At 52.1% G+C, this 26,885-nt stretch overlaps 4 protein-coding genes across 15 annotated transcripts in view; 2 read left to right on the top strand and 2 right to left on the bottom strand.

Moving 5' to 3' along the window:
• USP49 (ubiquitin specific peptidase 49) overlaps positions 1–8,265 on the top strand; it is an 88,137-nt gene extending 79,872 nt beyond the window's left edge. For 6 of the 8 annotated variants that reach the window (XM_082733040.1, XM_082733038.1, XM_082733043.1 and 3 more), the window contains 2 exons: positions 342–547; positions 1,502–8,265. In XM_082733040.1, the coding sequence (XP_082589166.1) occupies positions 342–547; positions 1,502–1,692 (397 nt within the window). In that variant the 3' untranslated portion in view covers positions 1,693–8,265. The remainder of the gene's footprint in view (positions 1–341; positions 548–1,501) is intronic. The other 2 variants (XM_082733044.1, XM_082733045.1) reach the window with 2 other exon arrangements.
• On the bottom strand, positions 8,079–9,794 carry TOMM6 (translocase of outer mitochondrial membrane 6). The gene is made up of 3 exons (XM_082733098.1): positions 9,237–9,794; positions 8,639–8,743; positions 8,079–8,407 (listed from the first exon to the last, which is right to left on the bottom strand). The coding sequence occupies exons 1-2, from the start codon at positions 9,362–9,364 to the stop codon at positions 8,647–8,649; spliced, it is 225 nt and encodes a 74-aa protein (XP_082589224.1). The 5' UTR covers positions 9,365–9,794; the 3' UTR covers positions 8,079–8,407; positions 8,639–8,646.
• PRICKLE4 (prickle planar cell polarity protein 4) lies at positions 8,079–16,170 on the bottom strand. 5 transcript variants are annotated; one of them, XM_082733050.1, is made up of 11 exons: positions 16,000–16,161; positions 15,307–15,504; positions 14,653–14,777; positions 13,460–13,603; positions 12,849–12,956; positions 12,028–12,165; positions 11,545–11,748; positions 10,792–10,996; positions 9,237–10,332; positions 8,639–8,708; positions 8,079–8,407 (listed from the first exon to the last, which is right to left on the bottom strand). In XM_082733050.1, the coding sequence occupies exons 4-9, from the start codon at positions 13,589–13,591 to the stop codon at positions 9,959–9,961; spliced, it is 1,161 nt and encodes a 386-aa protein (XP_082589176.1). In that variant the 5' UTR covers positions 13,592–13,603; positions 14,653–14,777; positions 15,307–15,504; positions 16,000–16,161; the 3' UTR covers positions 8,079–8,407; positions 8,639–8,708; positions 9,237–9,958. The 5 variants fall into 5 exon arrangements, with proteins under 5 accessions (XP_082589176.1, XP_082589178.1, XP_082589175.1 ...); XM_082733052.1 differs by lacking the exon at positions 15,307–15,504 and having other exon boundaries at positions 16,000–16,170; XM_082733049.1 differs by lacking the exon at positions 16,000–16,161 and having other exon boundaries at positions 15,307–15,638.
• Positions 16,171–16,387: 217 nt separating this feature from the next.
• On the top strand, positions 16,388–26,747 carry FRS3 (fibroblast growth factor receptor substrate 3). The gene is made up of 7 exons (XM_082733047.1): positions 16,388–16,491; positions 18,106–18,249; positions 20,567–20,655; positions 21,585–21,771; positions 24,114–24,275; positions 25,011–25,168; positions 25,426–26,747. The coding sequence occupies exons 3-7, from the start codon at positions 20,590–20,592 to the stop codon at positions 26,338–26,340; spliced, it is 1,488 nt and encodes a 495-aa protein (XP_082589173.1). The 5' UTR covers positions 16,388–16,491; positions 18,106–18,249; positions 20,567–20,589; the 3' UTR covers positions 26,341–26,747.
• The last annotated feature ends 138 nt before the right edge of the window (positions 26,748–26,885 follow it).

Genomic DNA, 26,885 nt, shown 5'->3' with positions numbered 1-26,885 from the left:
CAGCCAGCCTGCACTGGGTGTCTGTGCTTGGAGATTCTCTAGCCTCACCTGGGCTTATCAAGAATCACCTTCAGGACCAAATAGGGCATAATCTGTGAAAAGAAGGGCAGGCAGTAAACTACGAAAAGATTATTGCCTGAATTGCTTGTTTTAGGGATTTCTAGTTTCAGAGTACATTATGGAACACTCACAGGAAATATATGTGGACATCGATCACTGTTTTATTTGATGCAAAAGCCACATCTGGAAGGTTACGTATTCTCAGTTCCCTGTTTTACCTTCCTCTTGCTAGGATAACATGGCATTTTTTTACTAGTAAGAACTTTCTATCCATGTTTTAGGTGGTCTGGCCGTAATCATCGAGAGAAGATTGGGGTCCATGTCGTCTTTGACCAGGTATTAACCATGGAACCTTACTGCTGCAGGGACATGCTCTCCTCTCTTGACAAAGAGACCTTTGCCTATGATCTCTCCGCAGTGGTCATGCATCACGGGAAAGGGTTTGGCTCAGGACACTACACAGCCTATTGCTACAACACAGAGGGAGGTGCGTGCGCTCGACTCTGTGGGGTGGGGGAACACGGAAAAGGGTTGGTGTGTCCACATTCCATCGCTTTCCTTTTACTTCATCTATAGGGGGATATTACATACATGAAAATCTAGTGGAAAGAACTGTGAAAGTGGGGTTCAGATTTTGGATATATCACCAAGTGACAACAGAAGATTGTACTAAGAATGGACAGGAACCGACACATGTAAAAGTACTTAGTATGGTTCCTAGAACATAATGTTCAATTGATTTTAGAGGTTTCTCATTGTTATTAATACTTCTGCAGACCTCTGTTTCCTTCGTGGTTATGCAGAAATGCTATTCGTAACCTCATGGAGATACTGTATTAATTTCACCAGCCCTGGCTGATGATAAATCTGAATACATTTCCTGAGCACTTCTGTGTCCTTACCATAGGAGGTATGGTGGTACAAGGTCCCGCCTAAGGAGCTTTCAGTCCTTGTCCCCCCAGAGCACAGCCTCCCAGATACTGTGTACTGAGGTGGATGGGCTCCGCTGCTGCCCTTAAGGCGGCCAGGGTGAAATAACTTTTTATTCCTTCTAAATTTCCTTTTACCACTCCTCCATGTCCATTTCACCTCTGCCTCTCCTCTTCCCATCTCTTAGCTCCCAGTCTTCAGGCTGCCTTTGTAGCAGGCCCTAGTGGGCAATGAAAAAGCCTGAATAAAATGAGGACAAAAATTACAGTCAGTTGATTGTAAGTAGTATTGCGGTGGGCTTGGGTGGAGTTGAAGCCAGAGGTGGCAGGGAAGTCTGTTGGTTTCATTTACCAATCTTCCCGGCTCCCCCGCTTCCCCGCCCCCACTACCAGTCAGGGGCTGGTTCTGTTCTGAACTCCTCTGTCCCTTTCTTCATCTCCTGGTTTTGCCTGCTGATTGGAAATACAAGTTGGGTAGTCACTTTCTCTCTTTCTTTCCTTTGGTTTCCTAGGTTTTTGGGTCCACTGCAATGACTCAAAGCTGAATGTATGCAGTGTCGAGGAAGTGTGCAAAACTCAAGCCTACATCCTTTTTTACACTCAAAGAACAGTTCAGGGCAATGCAAGAATTTCAGAAAACCAACTCCAAGCTCAGGTGCAGTCCAGCAACAACGATGAGGGCAGACCACGGCTCATCCCCTGAATGGGAGGCACGTTTCAAGGACTGGCCTGCTTTTAAACTATTGGTGTTCATATATCTTTCCTCTTACAGGAAATAAGGTTTAGTGCAGGAACAGAGTACTAGGTTTGCCTCACTGGGACTACAGCAGAAGGTGCTAGGTGACTCATGTTCTATCATAAAATCTGTAGTCACTTTCTCTTGAATGGATTTGGGAATTCCCTCCTTTGATAAAACAGAAGGAGTAACTTCTATGAAGATTCTTTCATCAGTTGCTTCTGAAAAGAGAGGATCTGGGTGGAGGAAAGAGGGGGTAAATTGATCATATGCAGCCAGGAGAGCAGCCATGTTTTCTTTCCATTACATGATTCCCCCATTAACCAGGACCTCCCTGTGACCCCAGAAGAACCCTCCTGATGTGAACAGCCCTGGACAGAGCATGAGAGGTGGGGCCCTGGGCTGGCAGCTTGCTGGATGGGATTGGTTCCAAGGCAGGAAGTGAATAATAAGGATTTGTCCTCACAAAGGAAGTAACCCTCAAGGGCTGACAACTTGCAGACTTCCTTTTTTAGGGAATAGCAGTGAGAGAGTGGAATGAGATGCATAGAGCAAGTTTCCCCATGCAAAACGGGAGGTTTTTCAAGTGTCCTACCTTCCCTGGCTGCTGCTGTCATTGAATCATTCCTCGTCTTCTGAACATCCCTTCATTCTAAAGGAGCAGTTCATATGGGGAAACAATCAACTGGTCCATGACATGTTCTTAGCTGCATGCCAAGCTGAAGGGCGCCCCTGGCTGCCCAGTTCTGTAGCATATCCCTGGTTCAGGTATAGGATAAGCACATGGTTTGGTATAAATTGGTCTTTAGGTCAGTTGTCTGAGGCTGGCTCAGAATTCAGTTGAGGGTAGGCAGGGATAGCTGGTGGACCAGGCCTTATCTGAATGCCCATCACCTGTTCTCACCTTGGATGCCCATCACCTGTTCTCACCTTGGTGCAGCACATAGCTTTTCTTAGCCTGCGGCTTTTAGCTTGCACCTGGAGGGCTTGGAACATTCTTGTTCAGCACAAGGTTTGGGAACTTATGCTTTTCTAGGGCTTGGGAATCTGCCCCCATATGTCCGAACAGTTCGTTGCTGCTGGCCCCAGCCTATTCTCCTCCAAAATTTGATAATCCTTACTGTTTCTTTACCCTCCTACACTCAGTCCATCTGAGGGGGTAAAAAAAAGAAAAAAAGAGTGCCCTGTCTTTTACTTAAGTGCTAGTAAAATACATACTTCTTTTTATACCGGGTCAGTTTCTAAGTGGAATGAAATTGCCCCCAAGCCCTCCTTCTCATCAGGCACCACTGAATTTCCCTTCTCAGTCCTGCAGTAAAAGTGAATGCAGCCCGGAACTCACTGTGGGGCTGCTGCAGCCTGCCTCAGCCTGTCACTATGAATGCTCATCTTCTGACTGAGTGTATCAACCTAATGTTTCAATTCAGGTAGAAGTACAGTTGTCACTTGAAGGAAGCAGATGTGGAGGGAGTTGGGGACGGGTGGGAAGTTGGGAAAAGAGGGGGTAAGAATGAGGGTCGTAGCTTAGGGGTGTTAATGAGCCCCATATCCAGAGCAGATCTGTAGCATTTGCTGTTGACCTCTTTTGAGATGGACTCTCCCACAGGACCTGTCAGACAGCACTGAGACATGGAGGAAATTCAGACAGAAAATGGCTCACCCTGATAAAGAAAGGGGAGTGACTATATTTTAAATTAAACTTGCTTTTTCCAACACTGTGAGGTTTCTGTAATATTTAGCTTTTATTTGGAAGCGATAGCGTATGGCATTTTTTATGCTATTTGGTTTATATTGTCTACTGCAGGCTTCTTTGTACAAGCTTGGCCCGGGCTCACCCTCCTGGACACTGTTTTAAAGTGTCACAGCTGCCCATGCTGCCAGAGGCTCTGATGCAAAGCTATACTCTCTAGATCCACATTTTTAAGTTGGCAGTCTTGGTGATGACTTTTCGTGGCAATGAAAAAGCCCATTAACTCAAAACAAAACAAGCAAAAAACTGCAAGGAGAGTGAAAAGGAAAATATAAATTGTGCCTCATCTTCCTTTGAATGCTGTATTTGTTATTCTAGAAAAAGAGAACTTACAAATGGAAAAGAACTAATAGAGCATCTACTTCATCCCTCAGGGTGTTTCCGGGGGAAACTTATGAAAAATGGAAATCTAATGGAAAATTAAAAGATCTTCAAATTTAATTTTTAAAAATAGTTTTATACCAAATATTTATAAGAATTATTAAGCAGACTTAAGAACTTTGTGAAAGAAATGCTTGACTTAGCTGAGCACCCGTTAACAAGTTCATAAAATTGTTTAAAATGAGTTGGAATAGAAACCACTACCAGAGTCCTCACTGAGCTGCGTACTCTCGAAGGTGCCCCTGCAGTCACAGACACCTCAGGTACCCAGAGGCAGCAGCACTAGACGCTGTTGAGAAGTTAGTATTTATGGAAACTTTTATTAAAGAGTTCCCTGCTGCATAAGCCAATGGCTGTTGTGAGGGAAATGTCCCTTTGCCTTTAATTTATTTACATATTGGAAGTAGATGGATTTCTTAGTTGCATCTCACTTTAAACTGAAACATTCTAAAGAGAAGAAGATAAGAACCAGGTAGACGTTGACTAGATGCTGCCAAATCAAACCCGAGATCTCCTAACTGAACCTATGGGGCCTGCTTCTCCCAGACTAGTTGGAGTCCTGTTCCAGGAACCCTTTGTAGTTGGCTGGTGTGTTTACTTTCTGCTGTAGCCAGCCAAGATGAATGCACCCTGGCCCTCAAAAAGGATTTTTTACCTCAATCTAGTTTGACCCTCATACTTGTGGTTGCCTCTAAGGTGAGCATCCATGCTAGTGTTTAAAAAAAAAAAAGAAAAAAAAATTAGGAATGCCCTCAACAGCCAGGAACTGAAGCTCTTATTAAATGGTGGGTAGAGCTCTTGCCAGTTTTGATCCAGTCCCCTCTCAGGCTGAGGGGAGCAGTGCCACGCTGAAAAGAATTTCCAGATGTCTCTTAAAATGTCATGAATAAAATTAGAAAACTGTAGGAGGATTAATGTGTCCTATGGACTCAATAGAAGAGTTTATTTTTGTTTTTAATGGCAAGGCTTCTAGAGTCAATGATTGTATGAGTTCCCTACTCTGGCTATGCTTATAGCTTCATCCAAGTGCAAGAACTAATAAAATGGATTGGCTGGCAGTGGGGCATGGATGGCCCTTGTCAGGCCCCTGCATAAGCCTGAGAGAGGTCGACAGTAGTACAGAATGAAAACTTGGTTGGGTGTGGGGGGGTGGGATGTGGGTGGGCAGGCAGGGAGGGGGAGATGGAGTTTGTTTTACTTATTGATAAAGCTTTGTGAACTAATTTTATACAATTCATAACATTTGGTGCCTTGTACCGTTATGGTTTGCATGGGATTGAAAAGATTAAGGGAAGGATGTCGCCTTGTCATTTCGGGTGGCAAATGGGTCTGTACAGTGTAAAAGACATTTGGGATCAGAATTTTTAAAAGCATTTCATCTCATGTGTGTGAAAGATAATTCTTCTTACCAGCAAGTTCTGAAATTTTACTGTAATGTCCAAAATCTTTGGATTTGTGATTATTCATCAAATGGCTGCTTTTCAAGGCAGACTATGTACCCTGTTCTTTCTCACCACCTCTTTTATGTTCCAAACATTAATTCGGTCCTTTTCGGGTAGGCTGGGAGTGCTAACTCTTCTCAAACATATACTATACCCTATCGGGTTATATCTTATGAGTGGAAGGGTTGCTTTTCCAGCTGGTTGGGAGAGCACAAAATGTTCAGAAAGGGCCTTTTTTTCCTAATGCTGGGCAACTTATAGTAGAGGTTGAACAAAAATGGTTCCTCCTGAAGTATTGCCTTCATTAATTAGTTCTGAGGTTCTTTTGCACAAAATTTCAGGAAGCAGTGTAGGACACAATCCCCTATATGTGAACCTTTAGATTGTATAGCAAGCCAGTGCACTGTGTAATATGCAAAAGAGAAGGCTCAAAGAACCTGTCCTGGCCCCCCAGCCCTTTTCCCTGGCAGGCGCGACTGGGATGGTGCTGAGTGGCTGTGGAAGGGGAGAAGACCCAGTCCACTCACCTGCAAGGCTGTTTACAGTCTGTTCTTTCACACTGACCTTAAGGTTTCCACTGAGCTCACGAGACTTCACCAAAGGGTGTTTAAAAAGCTCACTGCTCAAAGCACATTTGATAATTGGTTCCTTCAGCCTAATTCCTGGCCTAATTAGGTGAGGAGGTTGTACTTTTGGAGCAGAATCTCCCATGGCAACTTAGTTTTTTTACTGGGTAAGTATACATCTCCTTGGCGGTTCAGATTCTTTTTGAAATCAGCACTAAAGCTGAAAGCATCTTCTAAATACGACTGTGAGTTTAGTTTAGATCTTTCACGCTTAACCATTCTCTTGGTCTAGGACTCTGACTTTAACCAGTGTTTAATCTTCAACCCACATTGTTCTAAATACACCATAGCTATTCTAGCACTGGGGCAAATGGTCATTTTTGTGGACTCTTTCCATTCTTCTACTGGCATGTTTCCACTTAAAATCTAACCAGGTAGTGTAAGAGATTTCTGTAGTACTGTGTTAACCAGCCAGGGCTGAAAACCATGTGACAGATGTGAAATTGACTTCGCTCGGGGAGGATGTTGTGTTGGAATGGTGAAAGCCAGCATTTTAATCTACAGAATTAATGACTATTCGTTGAAATTTGGGGAGATTGTAGATTTGATAGCTTTACTTGCTAAATTCTTAACACTTTGAGGAATTAAGCCAGTTTAAATGAAACTTTACCTTGCCAGTATTATGGCTTTATAAACCAACTAACAGTAAATACTATTACTTGAAGTTAAAACAAAATTTTGGGTGAAATATGACTTGTGCTTTGGAAGCTGCCATGTCTTAATTTTTGCTGCATTTTATTTTCAACTTTTAAAAAACTTTATAAAGTAGAACTGCTGACAGTTAGGAGTAGATCAGGTTGCAGACTTTAAGGATCTGTTTCTATGAAGAACAGGAGGTGCCAGTATTTCTTGTTTTAGCAGTGGTCTGATGCAGATCTGAAGGGGCTTAGAATCTATGCTATGGCTTTAAAGTTTCCTTCCTGGTCACCATTTGGGAGGTGATGGCTTCAATCTAAGCCTTGATCTCATGTATGTGACCCTCATCTTAACATCCAATAAGATGGCTATTACACCTGTCAAACTATCTGTGGTCCCAGTGTAGACAGATTCTTAGAGGGTCTTGGCTTTATGGTAAGCTGTCTGCAGGCCTGAATTCACACACATTCACACTCCTCCTGATTCACACTAATCAAATGGGACCTGCCTGATTACCGCAAGGGAATGGTGCTTTGTACAATACACATACACAATATCATTCTCAAACAGATTTCTTAATGAGATTTACACAGGTAGGGTCAAAAAGGACTGTTTTGTCCTATTTACCTTTTGTGAACAGATCGGTAAGACATCTGTCAGTTCTAATAATTAGGCCACTGTGGTGTATTCATACTGATCCCCCTCTTTTCCAATTTATGTCCTTTAATTCCATACCAGTTCCAAAGGAGACTTGGCATGGAAAAGCAGGATTTTAAAAAATGACTAGTAGATGGGGTGCCTGGCTGACTCAGTCAGAAAAGCATGCTACTCTTGATACCCAGGTCATGAGTTTGAGCCCCATGTTAGGTGCAGAGAGATTAAATAAATTTTAAAACAAAAATTTTTAAATGCTTAGAATAAATTAACTGGGAATAAAATTGCCTACCATCTCCACATCTACCTGAGCCTACATGAGTCTTTTCCATACGTTCCATTTCCAAAGAACTCCCAACTCTTGGACAGTGACACTATCGTAAATTTAGGGTAAGAAAACCTCTATTTCCTTGTGAAGAAAGCAGCTTCCTCAGGCAGTGACACTTCCATGCCCACTGCCCAGGCTTGCTTACACTTTGCTTCCACTGCACATCACTGCCCTCTTTCCATCAACAAATCCCACTGATGACAGCAACAATGCCCTCTGGTGCCTGGAAAACCCACCTGGTGCACTAAAATGCTATGCAACACCAAATGGCTTCTTCCCCTGGTTCTGCTCAAAAAAGTGGAAATTCCTCCAAAATAAGTTTCACCTTATGTTGACATCAATGTACAGTGGCTACAGTTTTCTGTTCTTCTTTTTTTTTTTCCCCCTTTTAAAGCAAACCACCTCTGTTACAATCTGGGGCTTGTCTCTGTCTTTTGAGTGTGAACTATAAATCATGTTTTTATGATTTTTGTAAATCTTGACTTTTTACACCTTGTTTTTGTAAGCTGAAGTTTCTTATTAAAAGAATAAAATGATTCTTTGTGTGCAGTCTTTATTCCAAATATCTGTTAAAATACCATTAGGTTATTCCTCAGGACAAGCACAAAGATCACCCCCTGCAGAAACTTGGGAACTATGTGCAGAACTTTACAGAACAGAGGACAACACTTTGGCTGAAACCTGACTGCTGAACAGAGAACGGAGTTCTGAGCGGGCTCAACGGAGAAAAGGAAATCAGTCGGGCAGGAAAGGTGCCCCTCTGTATGAAACTTCAACTTCCATCAGGGCAAGTCTTGTGACAGTCACAGATTGGAGGCTCTGTTTTTGGAAGGTTCAAATACAGCACGGGGGGGCTTCCATGTGTCTGCAATCAGACCACAGGACAACACGTGGCATTAGAAATGTAAAAAAGTACTAGAAGAAAATTAGTAAGAGACTCAAAATTTCTTGCAACATCTGTAACACATTTAACTAGGGCTAGTCAAGGGACTTTTGTCAAGTCTCTTTTCTGTATTTTGTGCATAGATGGTAAAAATTATTGGTTCTCTCAGCCTCTAAAGCTCCGAGACACGCACAGCAGTAGTTAAGTGCTTACCTATTTGGCTACACCCCAGGCTGAGGTGCCATTAGGTCAATGTCACTCAAATTCCTGGCCAGCCAAACGCCTGCAGCAAAAAGTCCCAAATTGAGGATCAAGTTCCTGGGAAAAGGACATTTCATTAATCCTGTGGTCACTGAACCACTTGTCTTTAATTAACGAAAGATACTGGGGGAAAAGACCATCACCTGGAAAAAACTATCGAAGGAAAAACACTATTCTAGAATCGCAGGACCGCAGGGCTTTACAACAGTGAGGTTGCCCAAGACCTACACGGTTACTTAAGAGTTCGTTTCTGTCTCTAATAAGAGCAGAATCAAATGCAAAGGCCAATTAAGCACTCGCCCAGGGCTTTAAAGTCTGTTTGTGTTGGCGCCTCTTTTTCCCCGAGTCCCCCAGGACAGGGTGAAAAAAATCGGTTCTGCTGCATAGGAACTCTACCAGTCAAGGGCCTCTCCAAAGCGCAGCCAGAGCCACTAAGAAGCCAAGACGCTGGCAACGCAGAGGGGCCAGCCTGGGCGAAGACAGCAAGTAGAGGAAATACGCAGGAGGCTCGGAGGACCAGAAAGGGACAAGTTCCCGGGGTCTCGGTTACCTCCGGAAGTCGTTCCTGTCGGTGGCGAAGCGGTAGACGCCCCGGAGCCAATCTCCCACATTGTCCGGGATTTCGGGTGCTTCATTTGTCGCGCCAGCAGCGCTCACGCCGACCCCACTGGAAGCCATAGCGGCACGCTCAAGCTCCGCAAGACCTCTCCCGACGCACCGTGTGGGCGCCGGGGGCGCACGCAACTTCCGGCCTTGCACTTCCGCCGACGACTGGCGGCAGGGGGCGCCGCTGCTCCAGCTGGGTTTGGCTACTCGGGGAGAGGGACAGCTCCTCGGGGAGAAGGACAACTCCCGGGCTGCGCCTCCACGACCTCAGCGAGAGGGGGAGCGCGACCCCGCACTACTGTCGCCGGATGGCGTCCCACCTCCGGCTCCCTCTAGGCCTTGGGCTGGACAACCTGGGCACCGCCACACGTGGTCTCTGAGTGATCACTTCATTGGCTCAGAAAGATGCTGAGGATGGGACTGTGCCTGGGGGGGCGGAGGGGTGGGCATAGGGGTTAGTTCCGCAGGGGATGTGAAGCTTTGGGAGGTGGGGTTCCCCAAGAACGTCTCCGTCAGAAGTCATAGATTGCGCAGGCTTAAGAGCGAGCACTCCAAGTTTGTGATCCGGCCGCCTCTCCCAGGCGTGCCCCGGATTGCGTTCAGTCTAGGATTTCTATAGGAGGAGAAAAATCTCGCTCTCCCACCTAACATCATATCCCCTCCCCACTAGCAGATGGTGCAGTGCTTCCTGGAGTTGTCGCTGTCCCCAGCCTGGAGGCTTTCGGGGGTCTTCCAGGGACCGGGAAGGCGCTGGCCTAAGAAAAATCCTTCTGGTTCCGAGTCAGAAGAAGAGGAGCAGGTGGGGCAGGGGGCGTCCTGCTTGGAATCGAGGGGCGTCTCCAGGCGGCCCCGCTCCCGCCCTTTGGGTGCCTCCGCCTCGTCCCCAGCTCGACCCTCCTGTTCCGGACTGGATCGAAGCAGCCCCCTCTGGGTTCCCGGACTGGAGTGGGAGGCAGCGGCGGGGAGGGCTTCCCGGGAGATGGTAGCGACGTCCAGCGGGGCGCAGTCTCCCTCTTCAACTCTACCGAGTCTCGCCTCCCCTGTTCCGGGCCGGGTCCGTAATGCCCATCTCAGAGCCGGGAGTCTCCGTATCCCGGATCCGAGCGGGGCGGGCCCCAGAAACCCGTTCCAGCTGGGGTCCGGCCTCCCGCCCCGCCCCCGAGCCGTTGCGCGCCGCCGCCGCGGCTGCGACACCTCTCCCGGGCTCCTCCGCCCCTCCCCGCCGCCGCCCACCAGAGGGCGGCCGCGTCCCCAGTCCGGGAGCTAGTCCCGCGCCGCATACCCAACGGTGGCGAGGGATGGGTTCGGGAGGCCCTTGGAGCGCTCCGACCAGGGACGCGCGGTGAGAGCTGCGGGCCCCAAGGCTCGGGTCTGGGGGGTACGGTGGGGGGACGGGACGGCGTGGGACCGGGGCGAGGGTCCCAGCCCGGGAGAGTCCCCTCCTCAGCCCAGCCCAAGCCGCTGCCCCATTCTCCTTTGATCTGCACCTTCTCCCTTACCTAGCAAGGGCCTCCCTTCCCGTGCAAGGGCCTGGCTCCAGCCGGCATCCGAATAGCGACTCTCAAAGCAGCTAGGGCAGCAAGGGCCGCCCCCCGGCAAAGCATAACGTCCCCCGCCCAAGGGCCCAGCGCAGTCCTGGCAGCAGAAGTGATTTTCGTGCCAGCGCCGTCCCTCTGCCTCAGTGCAGCGCTGGGAGAAGATCAGCTGGGAGAGGCGGGGAGAACAGCTCATTCATTCATTCATTCATTCACTCATTCATTCACCCAGTAACCACGCCTTACACCCAGTTAACGCTAAAGCACGTCTACAGACATCCCATTTGATCTACTCAACCACTCTCGGCTGCAGGGAGGTCTGATTGGCCTAGCTAGGATCCGGCTAGCAGGTGGCATAGCCTGAAAAAGTGCGACCCCAGTTGCCTGGACTCCCAACCTAGGGTTCCACCGGCCTCTTATGCTGACATTATGGCAGGGCCTCTCCTGATAGGGCACAGCACTGGGGACCCGGCAAACTGAGACCAACCAATATCTGCCCAACAGTCCCTGCTCGGGAGAAATTCTCTCAGTCCAAGAAAAGCTTGCAGTGGGGGAGGGCACAAGGCAACAGGTCCCCATCCCCAGAGCAACAGGGAACAAAAAGTCCCAGGCTGGTTATGAGTTCTTCACTCCACGGTACTGGCAGAGTTGTCCCCTTATATCCTGCCATGTTGGACCCTGGGCAGCCCCCTCCAAGCAACACTCTTCCAGCTGTACCTGGTCACAAGCCGGGCAGCGCGGTCGCAGCAGCTCTGCGTGATGACGGCCACAGTAGAGATGCCCGTCGTGGTAGAAGTAGATGAGGTTTATCAGGGCCTGGCCACAGGCCTGGCAGGCAAAGCAAGCCGGGTGCCAGCCGCGCCGCTCTCCTGCCGGGGCTGCGAACACTCCGTACTCCCCGGGCCTCAGCCGCTCCCTGCACTGCCAGTCGGGGTGTGCTGGGCTGGGCAGAGGCCCCAGCATGCTCCTGGCTTCCCTCCTGGCTCTTCCATCCCAACCCCAATCCAACTGTTCTCCCTAGACCCCTGGCAGCCCACCTTGACTGCAGGCCCACCAAGAACCCCTAAACTTGGCTCCTCTTTTTCAAGTGTGCCAAACTGTCAATCCCCAACCCCTTTACCCCACCTGAGTCCCTGGAGCTCGCCCCTTCTGCTGAAGTGTGAAGGCAAAGGGGAATGGAGCAGGGGGAACACCACATACCTTCTCACAGGTGTGTTCTGCCAGCTTGGGAGATACCCTGCAGGCCACCCCCTGTCCCAGGGCCTCCCGCCTCCGCTGGTTACAGAAGAGCCTCAGCTCGGCCACCTCATCCTCCCCAAGGGCCAGGCAGTAGCGCTCCTGCAGAAACAGGCCACCACTGAGACTGGGAGAGCCCCAGCAGGTGAGACTGGAGTTTGACTGGGGAGAGGAGGCTTAGCTGCTAGGTCAAAGGAAGGTTGTAGAAGCTCCAGGAGATAACACAGAAGGGCACTGAGAAGGAGAGGGAGAGAGGGAAGAGATATGGAGGAAGTCTACCCCAGTCTCACCTCCCCCAAGGAATGGCCACCACTCGGATCCTGACAGCCCACAGCACTGAGCCCTGTGACCACAAATTTAGAGACTTACCTGCCATGAGCTGGCACTCACTATCACTTTCCATTGTTTTTCTAATTTATTCCATGTTCTCCTGTCTTGCCCCCTTCCCCCCAGCTCCCCAAACTGAAGTGTAAGGCTTTAGTCTGGGCACACATAGGGTCTCAATAAATACTTTACCATACTCTACATTTGTACATTCCATTATCGGTTTCAAAAGTGGTTCATGTCCATTTTCTCATTTGCTCTTCAGCTAAGCATTGTGGGCAGAGCAGATGCTATTGCCCCCATTGTGTAGACTTGAAAACTCAGGCTGGGGATGGGAGATGACTTCCCCAATTAGTGGCATAGCCAGCCCAGGCCCTAGATCCATGTCCTCTGGCTTCTGGACCCACAGTAAATAGAGAGAGGGAGGCGACAGATTGGAACCTGGAGAGAGGGGGACCCACATCACTGTCCTGCGGAGGCAGCTGCTGCAGGAGGATCCGAAGCTCAGGCCAGTTGGGGGCCCCTTGGGTGTCCAGGCCAGGGAGCCCCAAGCTCAGAACTTCAGGACTCTGAGGAGATGCAGGAAAGGGGTGGTTAGGTTTGCCTTGCTTTTCTTTCCTCCCACCTCACTGCCACCTCTTCTCCAATCTGGAATGACTTCCAAGCACCCCCTCTTTCCAGATCGAGACAAGGATGGCTGACCCACGCCTGCATCTGTGGTCTGACTGAGGCAGGCTGGGGAGGTCCCATTCCCCAAAATGGTATCCTTTCTTTTGCTTTAAATGAGCTCCCTTTACTCCACTGGAGCCAAAGCCTAGAGTGTGCTTTGACAACGCAGACGCCTCCCCTGCCCCATGCCAGGAGAGGTAATGTGTCTTCACGTGAATAAGTTTAAAGTTAAACCCCCACACCCCATGTGGAGGGGGCTGTAGAGACAGGGATTCCTGCAAAGAGAAAAGGGCCATGGGAGTCTGGGCACAAAAGCTACCTACCTTCCAGACAGTGGAAGTGGGAGGAGGCTGTAGGATAGAGGGCGTGTTGGTCTCAGAGGGAAGGAAAGGGCTCCCAGTACCTGAGCAGAAGTCCCCTCAGAGTACTTCTCCAGCAAGTGTCTTAGGTCACTGTCTGAGTTGGCTGGTGGACCTGGCTCCTGAGGGCTGAGGCTCTCCCCTTGGTGGGGCCAGTCAGAGTTCAGAACTGACATCGGTGACAAAGTCTGCCCAGAAGACAAGAACATCTTCGATTTATTGGCCCCTTAACAATGTGCCAGGCAGTGCCAAGTGCTCTGCAGGAATTATCTCCTCCCATCCTCCCAGCAACCAGATGACATGGGTGGTATTCTGTCCCCATTTTACAGATGGCTACACTGAGACTCAGGGAGCATAAATGCCTGAGTCACACAGGTACCAAGTGACTGAGCCAGGTCTTGAGGCCACGCCTTTCAGCTCTAGAGTTTCTGAAGCTCAAATTCTGGGGTTTCCCAAGATTGGAAAGGAGTAAAGAGGCGGCCCACAATGGAAAGAGAGGGCATTCCACTTTTCTAGTAAGCCTCTGGGCAGACTGGACCCTTCCCCGTGTCCCCAACCTTAACTCCACCTTTCCTCACTGTGCACTGAACACCCCAGTGAGCCAGTGTCCTCTACACTACCAACACAGACCCCACTTCTCCAGCTGTAGACTCAGGCCAGGTAAAAGGACCACGTCACCAGGAAGCCCTTTTCAGCCCCTCCAGCCATACCAGCTCTCCCTTTTCTGAGCTTCAGAAGGAAATACAGTCTGCACCCTGAGATTTAGTACTAATGTTTCTCTTTGTGCCCTGTGCCTGTCTCAGTTCCTCACCTAGTCTCTAAGCCTGAGGACAGAGGAAACTCTTGTGCATCTGGCTTCTACCTATAGCAGCAATTTCCAATTCCACTGGATAATTCCAAATACCTCTCTTAAGCCCTTCTTGGGGCCGGCCCTAGCAAGAACACAGTATCTTGGGGGTGAGGGGGACTACTGAAGTACAAAAGGGATGGGCCCTGTCCTCAAGGAGTCCAGTGGGTAAGACAGAGATGACACCCAGCAGAATGAGGCTGGGGCTCAGGGAAGGTGTATACAGCACCTCAGGAAGAAAAAGAACCAGAGCAAATTTTTCTGTAAAGTTTTACTCTGTGCAAGGGACTATACTAGCATTTTGCACAATATAATGCATCCTCAAAATAATCCTATCAGATAGTTTCTGTTATCCCATTTGATGGTTGAAACAAACAGAGGTTAACTTGCCTAAGGTCACACTAGGAAGCTGAGGGATGTCCTAGGGAGAGGTTGTCTTTGAGATCCCAGATGGATTCTGACAGCAGCTGGGCACAGGAAGGCCTGACCAAATCCCAGGCCTCTAGAAGACGGAGCTGTGGAGTTGGGAACAAGGTTTGGACTATAACAGTTGCATTGATTCCCAGCCCTGAGCACCGCCCCCCCCTTCAGACATTCTGTGCCACCCATCCCTGCTTCCACACCCATTTGCTTCCTTCCTGGTCTGTCCCTCAGGTCAGTTTCCTGTGGAGAGCAGCCAGGATGAGCTGTTCACATTCAGAGCCAAAAGTAGCCACTTCCCCTAACAGCACTGCCCCTGCTCCAGGCAGCAAGAGGTACTTGGGAGAGTGTCAGGCACACGACAGGGGCCATCTGGGACCTCAGAGTGGATTTGCGCCCTCTTCCAGGTTAAAGTTTGTATGAAACTGCCCCCCACAAAAACGACGTTCAGAAATTAGCTCTAACCCTTCACCCTTCCATCCCCCCACCTCCACCCAGCACTGGACCAGGTCTTACTAACATACTGGATTCCTTAAAAAATTCCTCTTCCCTCAGGATTGAACCCCTTCTCTCTGCCCCCCCACCCCCACCCCGCGCAGGTGCAACGGGGCTCAAGAGCTTTACCTTCCCAATCCACCCCTGCCCTCGAGGGCCGAGCCTGCACGGCCCTAGGGACCAGGGAGGTAAAAGGATGGGAAGGTTTTCCGCGGACAGTGAGACGGAGAAGAGAAGTGTCCGGTCCCGCGGAGTGCCTTCTCGACAGATCCCCAAAGTTTTTTCTTGGACGTCCCCGGGAGTCAGTTGAGGTTCCCAGTCTGGTTGCTGGCAGTTTACGGGAGGGAATGGGATTTTGCTGGGGTCTCACCCTCGCTGCTCGCCCGCGTCCGGACCGTTCTGTACAAACCCAGTTGTCGGGCCCTCCACCCAGTCCCCACCCCGAGGCCTCAGCGCCCGCCTCTGCCCGCCCCGGGAGCGCGGCCCTTCCTCTCCCACGCCCCGCGGCGGCCCCTGCCCGCCCCTCCCGGACTGGTAGAACGGGCGGCTCGGGAGGGGCCTGGAGTTGCAGCCTGAAGGAAAGAATTTGGGGGATTCCAGGGTGGAAAATGTGCAGGCTCCACTGCCCTCCTCCCCACTCCCAAGTTTGTAGCGCCGGCACCGCGCCCCAGCCGGCACAGGGTAGACACCAGGGAACTGCGGCGGTGCCGGGTCTTCCACCGCTCAAGGAACGCAACGCCTTCCCCAGCCAGCAGGTACCCGCCCCCCCACACCAATCCTCCCTCAGATCTCCTAGCCCCGCCCCTCTCTGGGTGTCCTCACCCACGCCCAGCCGGTCCCCAGCCCTTCTTAGGGATCCGTCGTCTTGCCCTTCTCCCTTCTGTCTCTTCAGGCCCTTCCTCCACCTTTTTCGTTTCTCCCCGACCCGAGTCCCTTTTCTGATCCCGGGAGTGGAAACCACTGGTCCCATCTCTGGTTTCCTCCTCAGCCCCGCCCCACGCCTCGCGCCCCGCCCCCCCTCCCCGCCCCTCCCCGCCCCCTCGGGGGCTAGCTCCTTGGCTGGCCGGGAGCGCCCTCTGGCGTCTGCGCATGCTCTCTGTTCCCGCCTGCAAAGTCCTCCAAAGGGACCTTCTAGGCTGCGCGCCGGTCGCCCCCGATCAGGTCCGCCCGCCCGCAGCGTCTCGTTGGTGCTGCCGGTGACCTCCGACCTCGCGGCTGCGGGGCGGGGCGGGGAGGCCTTGGCTCCGGGCGGGTGGCGGCTGCTGCAGCGGGACCCGGGAGCGGGGCCCGGCGCCGCCCGGGCCGCGGGGCGATGTGAGTCGGGGCGCGGCGGGGCGGGGACGAGGCGGTTCCACAGAGGCCGCACCGCGCCGCGCCACAGTCTCCGCTCCCTCCCGAGGAAGCCCTTGGGCGAGCGGGCGGTGGAGTCCCGGGACTGGGGGCGGGGATCTAGGGACGGCGCGCGGCCCCGACCTCCCCCCATTGCTTCCCGGTGTCTATAGAAATTCCCCTGACAACCCCGCAACCTGAATCTGTCGCTCCTCCCCAGAACCACCCCACCCCCACCCCCGGACACACCTTCGCTTGTCCTGGAGCCCTTGGAACCCCCTCACTCCTGCGAATTCTGGTAACGCCCGCAGAGCCACCATTCTCCGGGATGCCCCCAAATGCTTACAGAGCTATGCGTTTCCTCTGATCATGCATACGCCCCATTCTCCCTGCACCAAACTCAAATGCAAAAAACTTGCCCACGTTTTCCCGAACCCTCATATATTTGGGGTCCCTATAACCTACCCTGACATCTAATCTCCAATCCACACCTATCCCAGACAAGAGCCCCTTCCTGTCCCAGCCATTGTACCGCCCCCACCCCACCCCCAAGTGTCATGATATGTTCTGATATCTTAAAGACAAATGAAGGGGACAGAAGAAGGTGTAACACCCTCCCCCATCTTGCACCCTATAATTCTTGTTTTCACCCTGACTCCCTGTTGGTGACTTAAGCCTCAGTATTTTCCTAACTGCCTTCCTTTAGGCTGTGCACACCTCCCTCAGCCTGCTTCCTTCTAGAGAATAAGCCAGGCCAGGAGGGTGGGGGTCTTTTTACCTGGGAAGTTTTATGTGGAAGTAGAGCACAAGGGGCCCTGGGAAAGGATAGTTGCTTTCGAAAAGCAGGAGGGTGGGATTTCAAGGATCTTGGAGGTCCTTGCTCATCAACTTGTCCACCTCAGATCTCTAAAATTTTTATTAATATTAGCATATATGTTAAAATTGTAAGCCTTTCAGCACTTGGGGGACAGAAAATCTGTCAAGCTTCCAAATGTGAGATTGAGGGAGCTTATTAGCTTGTCCTGAAAGAGGCAAATGTCCATTTTTGTGACTTTTTCCCTATGTACTTACTTCTAGAGGTTATTTAAGCAAGAAGCCTTGCTGTTTACAGATGTTTCCCTTGAAAACTAAGGCGTTGAGGTGGGAGGTGGGGATTGCCTTGCCAGAGTTTCCCAGATACTTTGTGGCCACAAAACAGACTAGAATATTGGTTGCCTGAATCTTAAGCCAGTGTTCTTTCCAATACATCACAGGGTCCTTTTGAGAAAGCTCTCTGTAGACTTAAGTTCTCTGCAAAGGTAAGGTTGTGGCTTTGGTGTTGGTTATAATGGGATACAGATGGGTTCTAGAGGCAAGTAAAAGGCTGCCTCAGACTTGAAACTCATTGCTAGTAGGGGAGTTGCTCCCTCTCAGGGCCTGTGGGGCTTGGAATTGGTGGCCCCTTTGCCTTTGATCTCACTTTCTTTGTTGTGTTTCTGTCCCATTAGGACCCGGGACAAATATCCAGGTGGGCTGGACTAACAGCAAGTGAGTTTTATTAACAACTGGGCTGAGGGTGGAAAGTTTCCACTAACCTGTGGTCTTTGTCTCCTGTGCTAGGTGAGCCCCAGGTGTGTCCCAGAGGGATCCAGGTGACTTCTCTGCAGACTACTTGCCATGATGCCCCACCAAGAACAGGGGGAATAAAGTGGGGGTCCTTCCCCATGCCCCTCCCATGGTCAGCTCCCCAATGGCCTGGGTGAGGTGAGAGCTGTGTATGGGAGGCACTTTTCTGGAGTTTTTCAGGTTGGGTGGAATGGGAGATAGGATTGTTCAAGGCTTTACACATACAGTGGGAGTTTTGGAAGGATATCTGATCTTACAGATTTATTTTTTTAAAAGATGTATTTATTTTAGAGAGGGAAAGGGAGCACAAGCAGGAGGGGCAGAGGGAGAGGGAGAAAGAGAATCTTAAGCAGGTTCCATTTCCAGCGTGGATCCTGATGCAGGGCTAGATCTCATACCCTGGGATCACAACCTGAACTGGAATCAAGAGTCAGAGGCTTGGGGCGCCTGGGTGACTCAGTGGGTTAAGCCTCTGCCTTTGGCTCAGGTCATGATCTCAGGGTCCTGGGATCGAGCCCCACATCAGGTTCTCCACTCAGCGGGGAGCCTGCTTTCCCCTGTCTCTTTGTCTGCCTCTCTGCTTGCTTCTCTCTCTCTGTGTCAAATAAATAAATAAAATCTTAAAAAAAAAAAAAAAAGTCAGAAGCTTAACCCACTGAGCCACCCACGTGCCCCATACAGATTCATTTCTCGCTTCAAGTTGCAGCCCCTTCTGGTTGGGATTGTTCTATGCGTTTGTTTGCTCCCTTGGGTCACTCCAGCTTGGTGGTCTCCTCTCCATTCTAGACAGAGGCCCAGTTGTTGCAACATATAATCCAAGTGTGGTAATCCTGGAGGGAAAAGCCAGATAGTAGGGCCTCTGGTCTCCCCTTTAGACAAAGAGAAGTAACCTGAGCATTTGTTGTTTTTTTTTTTTTAAAGATTTTATTTATTTATTTGACAGAGAGAAATTACAAGTACACTGAGAGGCAGGCAGAGAGAGAGAGAAGGAAGCAGGCTCCCTGCTGAGCAGAGAGCCCGATGCGGGACTCGATCCCAGGACCCTGAGATCATGACCTGAGCCGAAGGCAGCGGCTTAACCCACTGAGCCACCCAGGCGCCCCAGCATTTGTTTTTTTAAGGAAGAAAGACTTAATCAAGGTTATAAAAAAATGTGCTCTGTTACAAGTTCTGTCTTCTTACTATATCTTTTGAGCATGATGTGATGCCTCATGGAAGAGAACATCAAAAAGATAAATTTGGGGACGCCTGGGTGGCTCAGTTGGTTAAGCAGCTGCCTTCGGCTCAGGTCATGATCCCGGCGTCCTGGGATCGAGTCCCACATCGGGCTCCTTGCTCCGCAGGGAGCCTGCTTCTCCCTCTGACTCTTCCTTCCACTCTGTCTGCCTGTGCTCGCTCTCACTCACTCTCTCTCTGACAAATAAATAAATAAAATCTTTAAAAAAAAAAAAAAAAAGATAAATTTGAAGTAGATGTTGGGATGGTAGTGAGGTAAGAAAGAATTTGGGTGATGTGGGAAGGATTAGGTGGAAAAGATGGAAAAAAAAAAAAAAAAAAGGAAGGTCCAGGCCAAAGTGTCAGGGACTCACAAGTTACTACCAGTTTCTGAATCTGGATGAAGGCCCTGGACCCAGCTCCATTTGAAGCAAATCACTTCTTCTGGTCCCCAGCCCCCCCCCCCTTTAAAAAAAATTTTACTTATTTATTTATTTGAGGGAGAGGGAGAGATAGTATGAGTTGGGGGAGGAGCAGAGGGAGAGGGAGAAGCAAACTCACGCTGAGCATGGAGCCAGATGCAGGGCTCGATCCCACAACCCCAAGATCATGACCTGAGCTGAAATCAGGAGTCTGATGCCTAACCAACTGAACCACCCAGGCGCCCTCCCTGCTTTATCTGGGCTTTTCCTTTCAGTACATTAGTCAGGCTTCCCTTCCCTTTCAATACATTAGTCAAAATTGTCCTCACTTCTCAAGGTCCAGATCAGATGTTACCTCTGAGAAGTCTGTTCATCCCTCTGTTAGCATTAATCTTTAACACATCCTAACTTGCTTTAATGTTTATCCAATGCATGTCTGGCCCTGGATTGAGAGAGTAAATTTCTTTTTTTTTTTTTTTTAAAGATTTTATTTATTTATCAGAGAGAGAAGGGGAGAGAGCAAGCACAGGCAGACAGAATGGCAGGCAGAGGTAGAGGGAGAAGCAGGCTCCCTGCTGAGCAAGGAGCCCGATGTGGGACTCGATCCCAGGACGCTGGGATCATGACCTGAGCTGAAGGCAGCTGCTTAACCAACTGAGCCACCCAGGCGTCCCGAGAGAGTAAATTTCTTAGAGGAGGGACAGGGTCCTACTGTGTCCAACAGTGGGTGATCACAATTATGTGGTTCTGCCAGCGTCCCCAAAGCAGGGCTTTTTGGAGCTGACCTTGATGACCTTCTCCCTTACGTTTTCCCCTAGGGCGGACTGGCTGCTCTGACACCATGGGGAGCTGCTGCAGCTGCCTGAACAGAGACAGTGTCCCAGACAACCACCCCACCAAGTTCAAGGTACCCACAACTCCCTCCTCTCCCGAGCTCCCAGCATGGCTTCCTGGCCTTGGGCCAACCAGTCCAGCAGCCTTTCCCTCTCTAGAGAAGGTGAAGTCAAAGGCTGAGGTGGTGGCTTGTTAAGATTCCTCAGGGGCCTAGGCCACTGCTCATTGTGTGGCTCTCCTACAGTGAATGGCCTCTAAAGAATGAAGAGATACTGGGGGGATGCAAAAATCGTGCTTTTGGAACATTCACTCCTGCCAGTATACCTTTGTCGCTTTACACATGATATTTTTTGGAGAAAACAACACAAGTCTATGTTTCTAAGTTAATACACATAAAGCATGTGTAACACACAGTAAACCCTATATTAGCGTTGGCTGTTGGCTTTGGGAAGCTAAGGCCAGACCCAGTGGACCTGGACACCGCCCCCTACCTTCACCACCTCTCACCTCTCCCAGGGGAGTCCCCTCCTCACACCCAACTTGTTGAGGCCCAGCTTCTCCTACTAACCAGAAGAGGGAGCCCTCGGCAAGGTCCTAGAGCTGGGGAGGTGGAGGAGGTCTGATATGAGTTCTGTCCCCCTGGGGCCTTCAGATTTTGAGCTTGTAACTGAACCCCATCCTCTGTCAGCGTCCAGTTCTTGGGCACAAGGGATGGACCATTGAGGTCCTCTAACCTTTGTCGTCAAACCATCTGACCTTGGAGGTCAGCTGGCCACCCCTCCCTCACTGCCTAAGGGCCAAAGCTGAGACCTAGGGAAGGACACTTCTTCATCCGCTGGGTCTCCTGGTGGTCATGTGGCTTTCTCAAGACCCCGTTGGGGGATGGGGGAGCCCTGCGGCCGCCCAGCCCCCACCCCACATTGGCCTGCCTCCCAGTGGCTCAGGGACCCCTGCCCATACTTGTGGACGCACCCACTGACCCTTCGGTTCCCTGCCCACCAGGTGACAAATGTGGATGACGAGGGGGTGGAACTGGGCTCCGGGGTCATGGAGCTGACGCAGAGTGAGCTGGTGCTGCACCTGCAGCGGCGCGAGGCTGTCCGCTGGCCTTACCTCTGCCTGCGGCGCTACGGCTACGACTCCAACCTCTTCTCCTTCGAGAGCGGCCGCCGCTGTCAGACGGGCCAGGGTGAGTACTTTTCCTGCTGCGCGCTGGCACGGCAGCGGGAAGTCAGAGCCTTGGGGACCGTGGGGACGCCTTTTGGCAGGGCAGGTGTTACAGGGGTGATGACCAGGAGCACAGAGCATGGCAGTATGGAACTAAGTGGACTCCCAGGTCAGTGCTCTCTGTCCTCGGGCACGGTGGCTCCGGCCTGGGTCCTTTCATGGGGGCGTTTATTGGAAGGCCCGAGGGAAAGAGCCAGTGCTCTCAGGCCAGAGCCCTCCTGGGAAGGCAAGCAGTTCCTCCGTCCTCTGTTACTCCAGTTTCGAGGGGACCTCTTATCTCCTCTGTAGGAACAAACTTTATGCTGAGTCCCTAGGTCAGGTACTCTGGAGCCCATGAATAGTGAAGGGTTAAGTTGGGAGCTCTGGTCACCTTTGGGCCGGGTGGCTTGGGAACGATAGGCTTGGGGAGGCCGGACTCTTGGATCACTGACGTACAGAGGAGGCTCCAAGAGGTTCATCTTTGTCTCCTGTCACCTAGAGTGTGATGTATTCTCCCTTCCTCCCCTTCCTCCCGACAGCTGGGGGTCAGAGAGTAGTGATCATTGCAGGAAGTCAAGGCGAGGGCCCGCCACGGCTTCTTGAAGGAAGAGCATGGTTTGGGCTTTTTTCTTAGGATCCAGACCTGAGTTCTGCAGAAGGAGGCTGGCCTGGGCTTGCGTGAGGTGCTGCCAGGGCTGTGCCTGCTGGCGTGGCGCGAACAGGCTTCTCTGACGAGGCCACCATTCCAGCAGTTAGTCTCTGATGCGCTCTTGGCTGGGAGCCTTCCCTCAACACACATCGTCCCCTTTGGGCTTCTGTGGCAGAGGTGCTTACACTGGCTGAGCAGAAGGAGGACAGGAAGGGGCTTCTCATCGTGGTGTTTCGTCCACACCTGAGATTCCAGAGAGGCAGCCCTGGGCCCCCACACTGGTTTCTCCTGAAACTCCAGGCTTATCCTCTCCTCACCCTTAACATCCCTTGCCAGAAGAGTCCTCTTCCTTCTCCTCCCCCTCTATCCTTGCTGTCTCATTCCTGCGAACGTCAGCTGTCCTGTAGCCCAGGCTGCTTTCGTTGATCTTTGTTATGGGTCTGTGCACATGCACGCCCCATGTAGCCTCTCCTGAGTGCTGGGCCCTGCTGTTGCGGGCATGGGGTATGCAGAATCCCAGGCTGGCCCAACACCCCGGGGGCACAATCGGACGCCTTAATTGGAGATACTTAGCCCAGGCCCGCTGTGCCTGGACCGTGAGCTGCCACCTCAAAGCTAGAGGGGCTGTCAGAGCAGCCGCACTGGAGAGCTGCATGAGGGCCTGGCCGTGGGGGTCCCAGGCAAGCCGGCCCATCCTTCTTCCTTTCTGTACCAGAGTTTAAGTGCCAGGAGATCACTGTCCTCTCCAGGGTAGACATTCTCTCTCTGGCCGGGCCCTGGACTAAGTGCGCAGTGAGCAAGCAATGAACAGTACAGACTCTCTGACCTTCAGAGAGCTTGGACATGCTTGGGTGTTGAGCCGAGGGTGGGGCTCAAATTTCTCCAGGGAGCAAAGGGTGGTAGGCAGAGGGAGATGGAGCCAGTGTGGGGAGAGGAATGGTCATTCATCCAACCCAGTAGCGCCCCCACTGTATCTGCAGGGAAGACCCCCAGTGGGTGCCTGAAACCACAGATGGCACCAAACCTGTATGTTCTGCGTATATTTCTATACACAGTGAGATGAACAACGATAGCAACAAGGCCAGACAATCACAGCAGTGGCCTGTGATGAAAGTTATGTGAGTGTGGTCTGTCTCTCAAAATAACAGTACTCTGCTCCCTCTTCTTGTGATGGTGTGGGAAGGCGACAAGCCCATGTAATGAGGGAAGTGAGGGGAAGGAAGCGGGCAGCGTGAGCTCGTGGGCCGCTCCTGCTGACATTCAGATGGTGCATCAGAAGGAGGCTTGTCTACTTCCGGACCCCAGTTGACTGGTGGTCACTGAACCTTCAGAAAGCAAAACTTTGGCTAAGGGGCCCCTACTGTCCTTTTCTGCTTTACTGGTGACTTCTCCTCCCCTCACCTGTGTACCCCTCACCTGCGAACACGGTCAGTCCGTGGAGGAGTTCGGGTGAGGTAGAGATCTCTAGCCTACGGTCATGTTAATGGGGGAAACAAGGGGGCCTTGGGCCCAGCTTCTTCTGGAGCCCTTGGGCCTTAAGGGAGTGCTGGGGATGAGGAGATGCCCTCCTGCCCACTGCAGGCCTGGTCCTCGAGATCAGGGACAGTCCCTGAGTGTCTTTCCTCTGCTCAGTCTCTCTGGGGAGAGGAGCCTCATTTCTCCCTTTCCTCCTTCAGGGATATTTGCCTTCAAGTGCTCCCGGGCTGAGGAGATCTTCAACTTGCTTCAGGATCTGATGCAGTGCAACAGCATCAACGTGATGGAGGAGCCGGTCATCGTCACCCGCAACAGCCACCCGGCTGAGCTCGGCCTCCCTCGGGCCCCCCAGCCTCCCAATGGTGAGGAGACCCCTTCTCGGCCTCCACACTTGTACACACAGACACAGGCCTAGGAAGTGCCAGGCAGGCACGTGGGACGGCCAGGCCACCCAGCCCTCCAGGCCAGCCACCTGCCATCTGATGACTCTTCGGGATGAATAAGGCCAGGTCGGGGCCAGTCGGGTGACTCGGGCTGAGGCTGGGGAGTCCTGGGCCTTGTCGTGACTGATGGTCCAGGAGCAGACAGGAAGACATTGAGTTTCCATGGAAACAGCAGTCTGGAGCTATTTTGCTTCCTTCCTTCTGTCTACTGAAGAGGTTCCCATACCTTCCACTTGTTTATTCCCTGAGTCCCCCCTGAGCCCCTGCTCTGTGTTCTCTTCGAGGGCTGGCCTGTGGCGGGCAGAAGCTAGAGAAACACCATCCCTGATGTCTGGGCACTTCCCTGGTGCTCACTGGCAGAGCTATAATGAGGCGAAGGGAAAGTTCAGGATGGCAAGGTGGCCTCAAGTGTTTCAGCTAAGGCTGAACTGGGGGAAGTGGGGCTCCTGCTGAGCTTTGAGGGAAGGGGCAGGGTTTGAGGAGCAGAGAGGTGAAAGAGACTGGGGGCTACTGGATTAGCTAGGCTAACCACCTGGGGGGCCCGGGGAGTGTCTCCCCTCCTCTGAGGACTCCCGTGATGCCACATGTGCAGTCACAGGTGGTTTAAGGACCCCCCTCCCCGCCCCCATATGGCCTTGTCTCCTGTGTGCCCAGCTCTAGGCTACACTGTCTCCAGCTTCTCCAATGGCTTCCTTGGCTGCCCAGGAGAGGGCCCGAGATTCTCAGCACCCCGGCGCCCCTCGACGAGCAGCCTGCGACACCCCTCGCTTGGGGAAGAGTCTACTCATGCCCTCCTTGCCCCTGATGAGCAGGTGAGCAAGCTGCTCCTCCCCGCTGGTCTGGGTTGGGGGGACGGGGGTCGGAAACATGGCCGCTCCTAAGGATCATGGGAAGGGAGGAGAATCCATAGGGCCCCCCAGGGATGTAGCTTCCCTGGGAAGTTTGGAGCACCAGGAAGAGGGGGACCCTCCGCCTCTTCTCCCCTGTGCTGCTCTTATGCTGTCCCTTCTGCCCTCCCCTTCTTCCCTGCCCTTGCTCCCTCCTGCTTCACTTGGACTCCTTCCTCCAGTCTCACACCTATGTCAACACGCCAGCTGGTGAGGATGACCACCGCCGGAGCCGGCATTGCCTGCAGCCCTTGCCCGAGGGCCAGGCGCCCAGCCCCCCCCAGCCCGGGGGCCCTGACCCCCGGGACCCCCAGGTGTTTCTGCAGCCAGGCCAGGTGAAGTTCGTGCTGGGCCCCACCCCCGCTCGGCGGCACATGATGAAGTGCCAGGGCCTCTGGCCCAGCCTGCATGATACCCCCCCCAACAACAACAACAACGAGGGCGCTTCTGAGTGCCCGGCTCAGCCCAAGTGCACCTATGAGAATGTCAGCGCGGGCCTGCGGCCGGGGGCCGGCTGGAGACTGAGCACGGAGGAGCCAGGCTGGAATGGTCTTGCCCACCGCCGGGCCGCCCTGCTGCACTATGAGAACCTTCCCTCCCTGCCCCCCGTGTGGGAGAGCCATGGCCAACAGCTGGGGGAGGAGGCTGGGGATGACGGAGACTCGAGGGATGGGCTCACTCCCTCCTCCAATGGCTTCCCTGATGGTGAGGAGGACGAGACCCCACTTCAGAAGCCCACCAGCACCCGGGCTGCCCTCCGTAGCCATGGCAGCTTTCCTGTGCCACTGACCTGCCGCCGAGGCTCCCCGAGGGTCTTCAACTTTGATTTCCGCCGGCCGGGCCCCGAGCCCCCCAGGCAGCTCAACTACATCCAGGTGGAGCTGAAGGGCTGGGGTGGAGACCGCCCCAAGGGGCCCCAGAACCCCTCGTTCCCACGAGCCCCCATGCCCACCACCCACCCTGCCCGCAGCTCAGACTCCTATGCCGTGATTGACCTCAAAAAGACCGTGGCCATGTCCAACCTGCAGAGGGCGCTGCCCCGAGACGATGGCACTGCCAGGAAAACCCGGCACAACAGCACCGACTTGCCTCTGTAGGGACTTCCTCAACGCTCCGCCTCACGCTCCTGTTCCCCAAACCCACACCCTGGGTTCAAGGTTGCTTTGTAGAAGGCCACCGAGGTGGAAACCCAGGCTTCCCTGCGCTGGCTGGCATCCCCGAAGATAGCAGCCACTGAGTCTCCTGGTCTCCCAAGCTGAGCAGAAAAGGGTGACCAGGCAAGGAGGGAGCCGGGACGTAAACTGTGAAGGGTTCCTCTGATGCATTTAAGCACCCTCCCGTTTATGTCCATTTGTCTTGTCTCTCGTCTGTCTGTGTGTTCTCTTTGGTTGAAATTTTGAAACATTTTGTACCTGTTGATTTTATTTATCAGTTTATTTTTCTATTTATTGTTTTAAATGTAATTTAACATATTTATTATTAATATAATTATTTTTAAATTCTGGCTTGGTGGATGATATCAAATTCTTAGGGAGTCTCTTCTGGCATGGTTCTGGGTGGGAGTGGGGGTGGAGTGCGACTAGAGGGAGGGGCTTCATTCCGGGAAATTTGGGGGTGGTTGTGGTTATTGTGACAAGTCTGT

This window comes from Mustela nivalis (genome assembly GCF_964662115.1).
Source record: "Mustela nivalis genome assembly, chromosome: 5".
Taxonomy (NCBI): Eukaryota; Metazoa; Chordata; class Mammalia; order Carnivora; family Mustelidae; genus Mustela; species Mustela nivalis.
The sequence above is the reverse complement of the archived record's forward strand: the minus strand, read 5'-3'. Positions and strand labels throughout refer to the sequence as shown.

Bases quoted from the DNA above. Each gene is read 5' to 3' on its own strand.
- TOMM6 (XM_082733098.1), bottom strand. From the start codon at position 9,364: ATGGCTTCCAGTGGGGTCGGCGTGAGCGCTGCTGGCGCGACAAATGAA. The intron at 8,744-9,236 runs GTAACCGAGACC...TCCTTTTCCCAG, and splicing joins GACAGGAACGACTTCCGGAG to GAACTTGATCCTCAATTTGG.
- PRICKLE4 (XM_082733052.1), bottom strand. From the start codon at position 13,591: ATGTCAGTTCTGAACTCTGACTGGCCCCACCAAGGGGAGAGCCTCAGC. The intron at 10,997-11,544 runs GTACAGCTGGAA...CGCCTCTCCCAG, and splicing joins GCTGCCCGGCTTGTGACCAG to CTGATCTTCTCCCAGCGCTG. The intron at 10,333-10,791 runs GTAAGGGAGAAG...GGCCCGGAACAG, and splicing joins GGAAGGGAGGCCCTTGCTAG to GGGAGGCGAGACTCGGTAGA.
- FRS3 (XM_082733047.1), top strand. From the start codon at position 20,590: ATGGGGAGCTGCTGCAGCTGCCTGAACAGAGACAGTGTCCCAGACAAC. The intron at 24,276-25,010 runs GTGAGGAGACCC...CTGTGTGCCCAG, and splicing joins GGCCCCCCAGCCTCCCAATG to CTCTAGGCTACACTGTCTCC. The intron at 25,169-25,425 runs GTGAGCAAGCTG...TCCTTCCTCCAG, and splicing joins TCCTTGCCCCTGATGAGCAG to TCTCACACCTATGTCAACAC.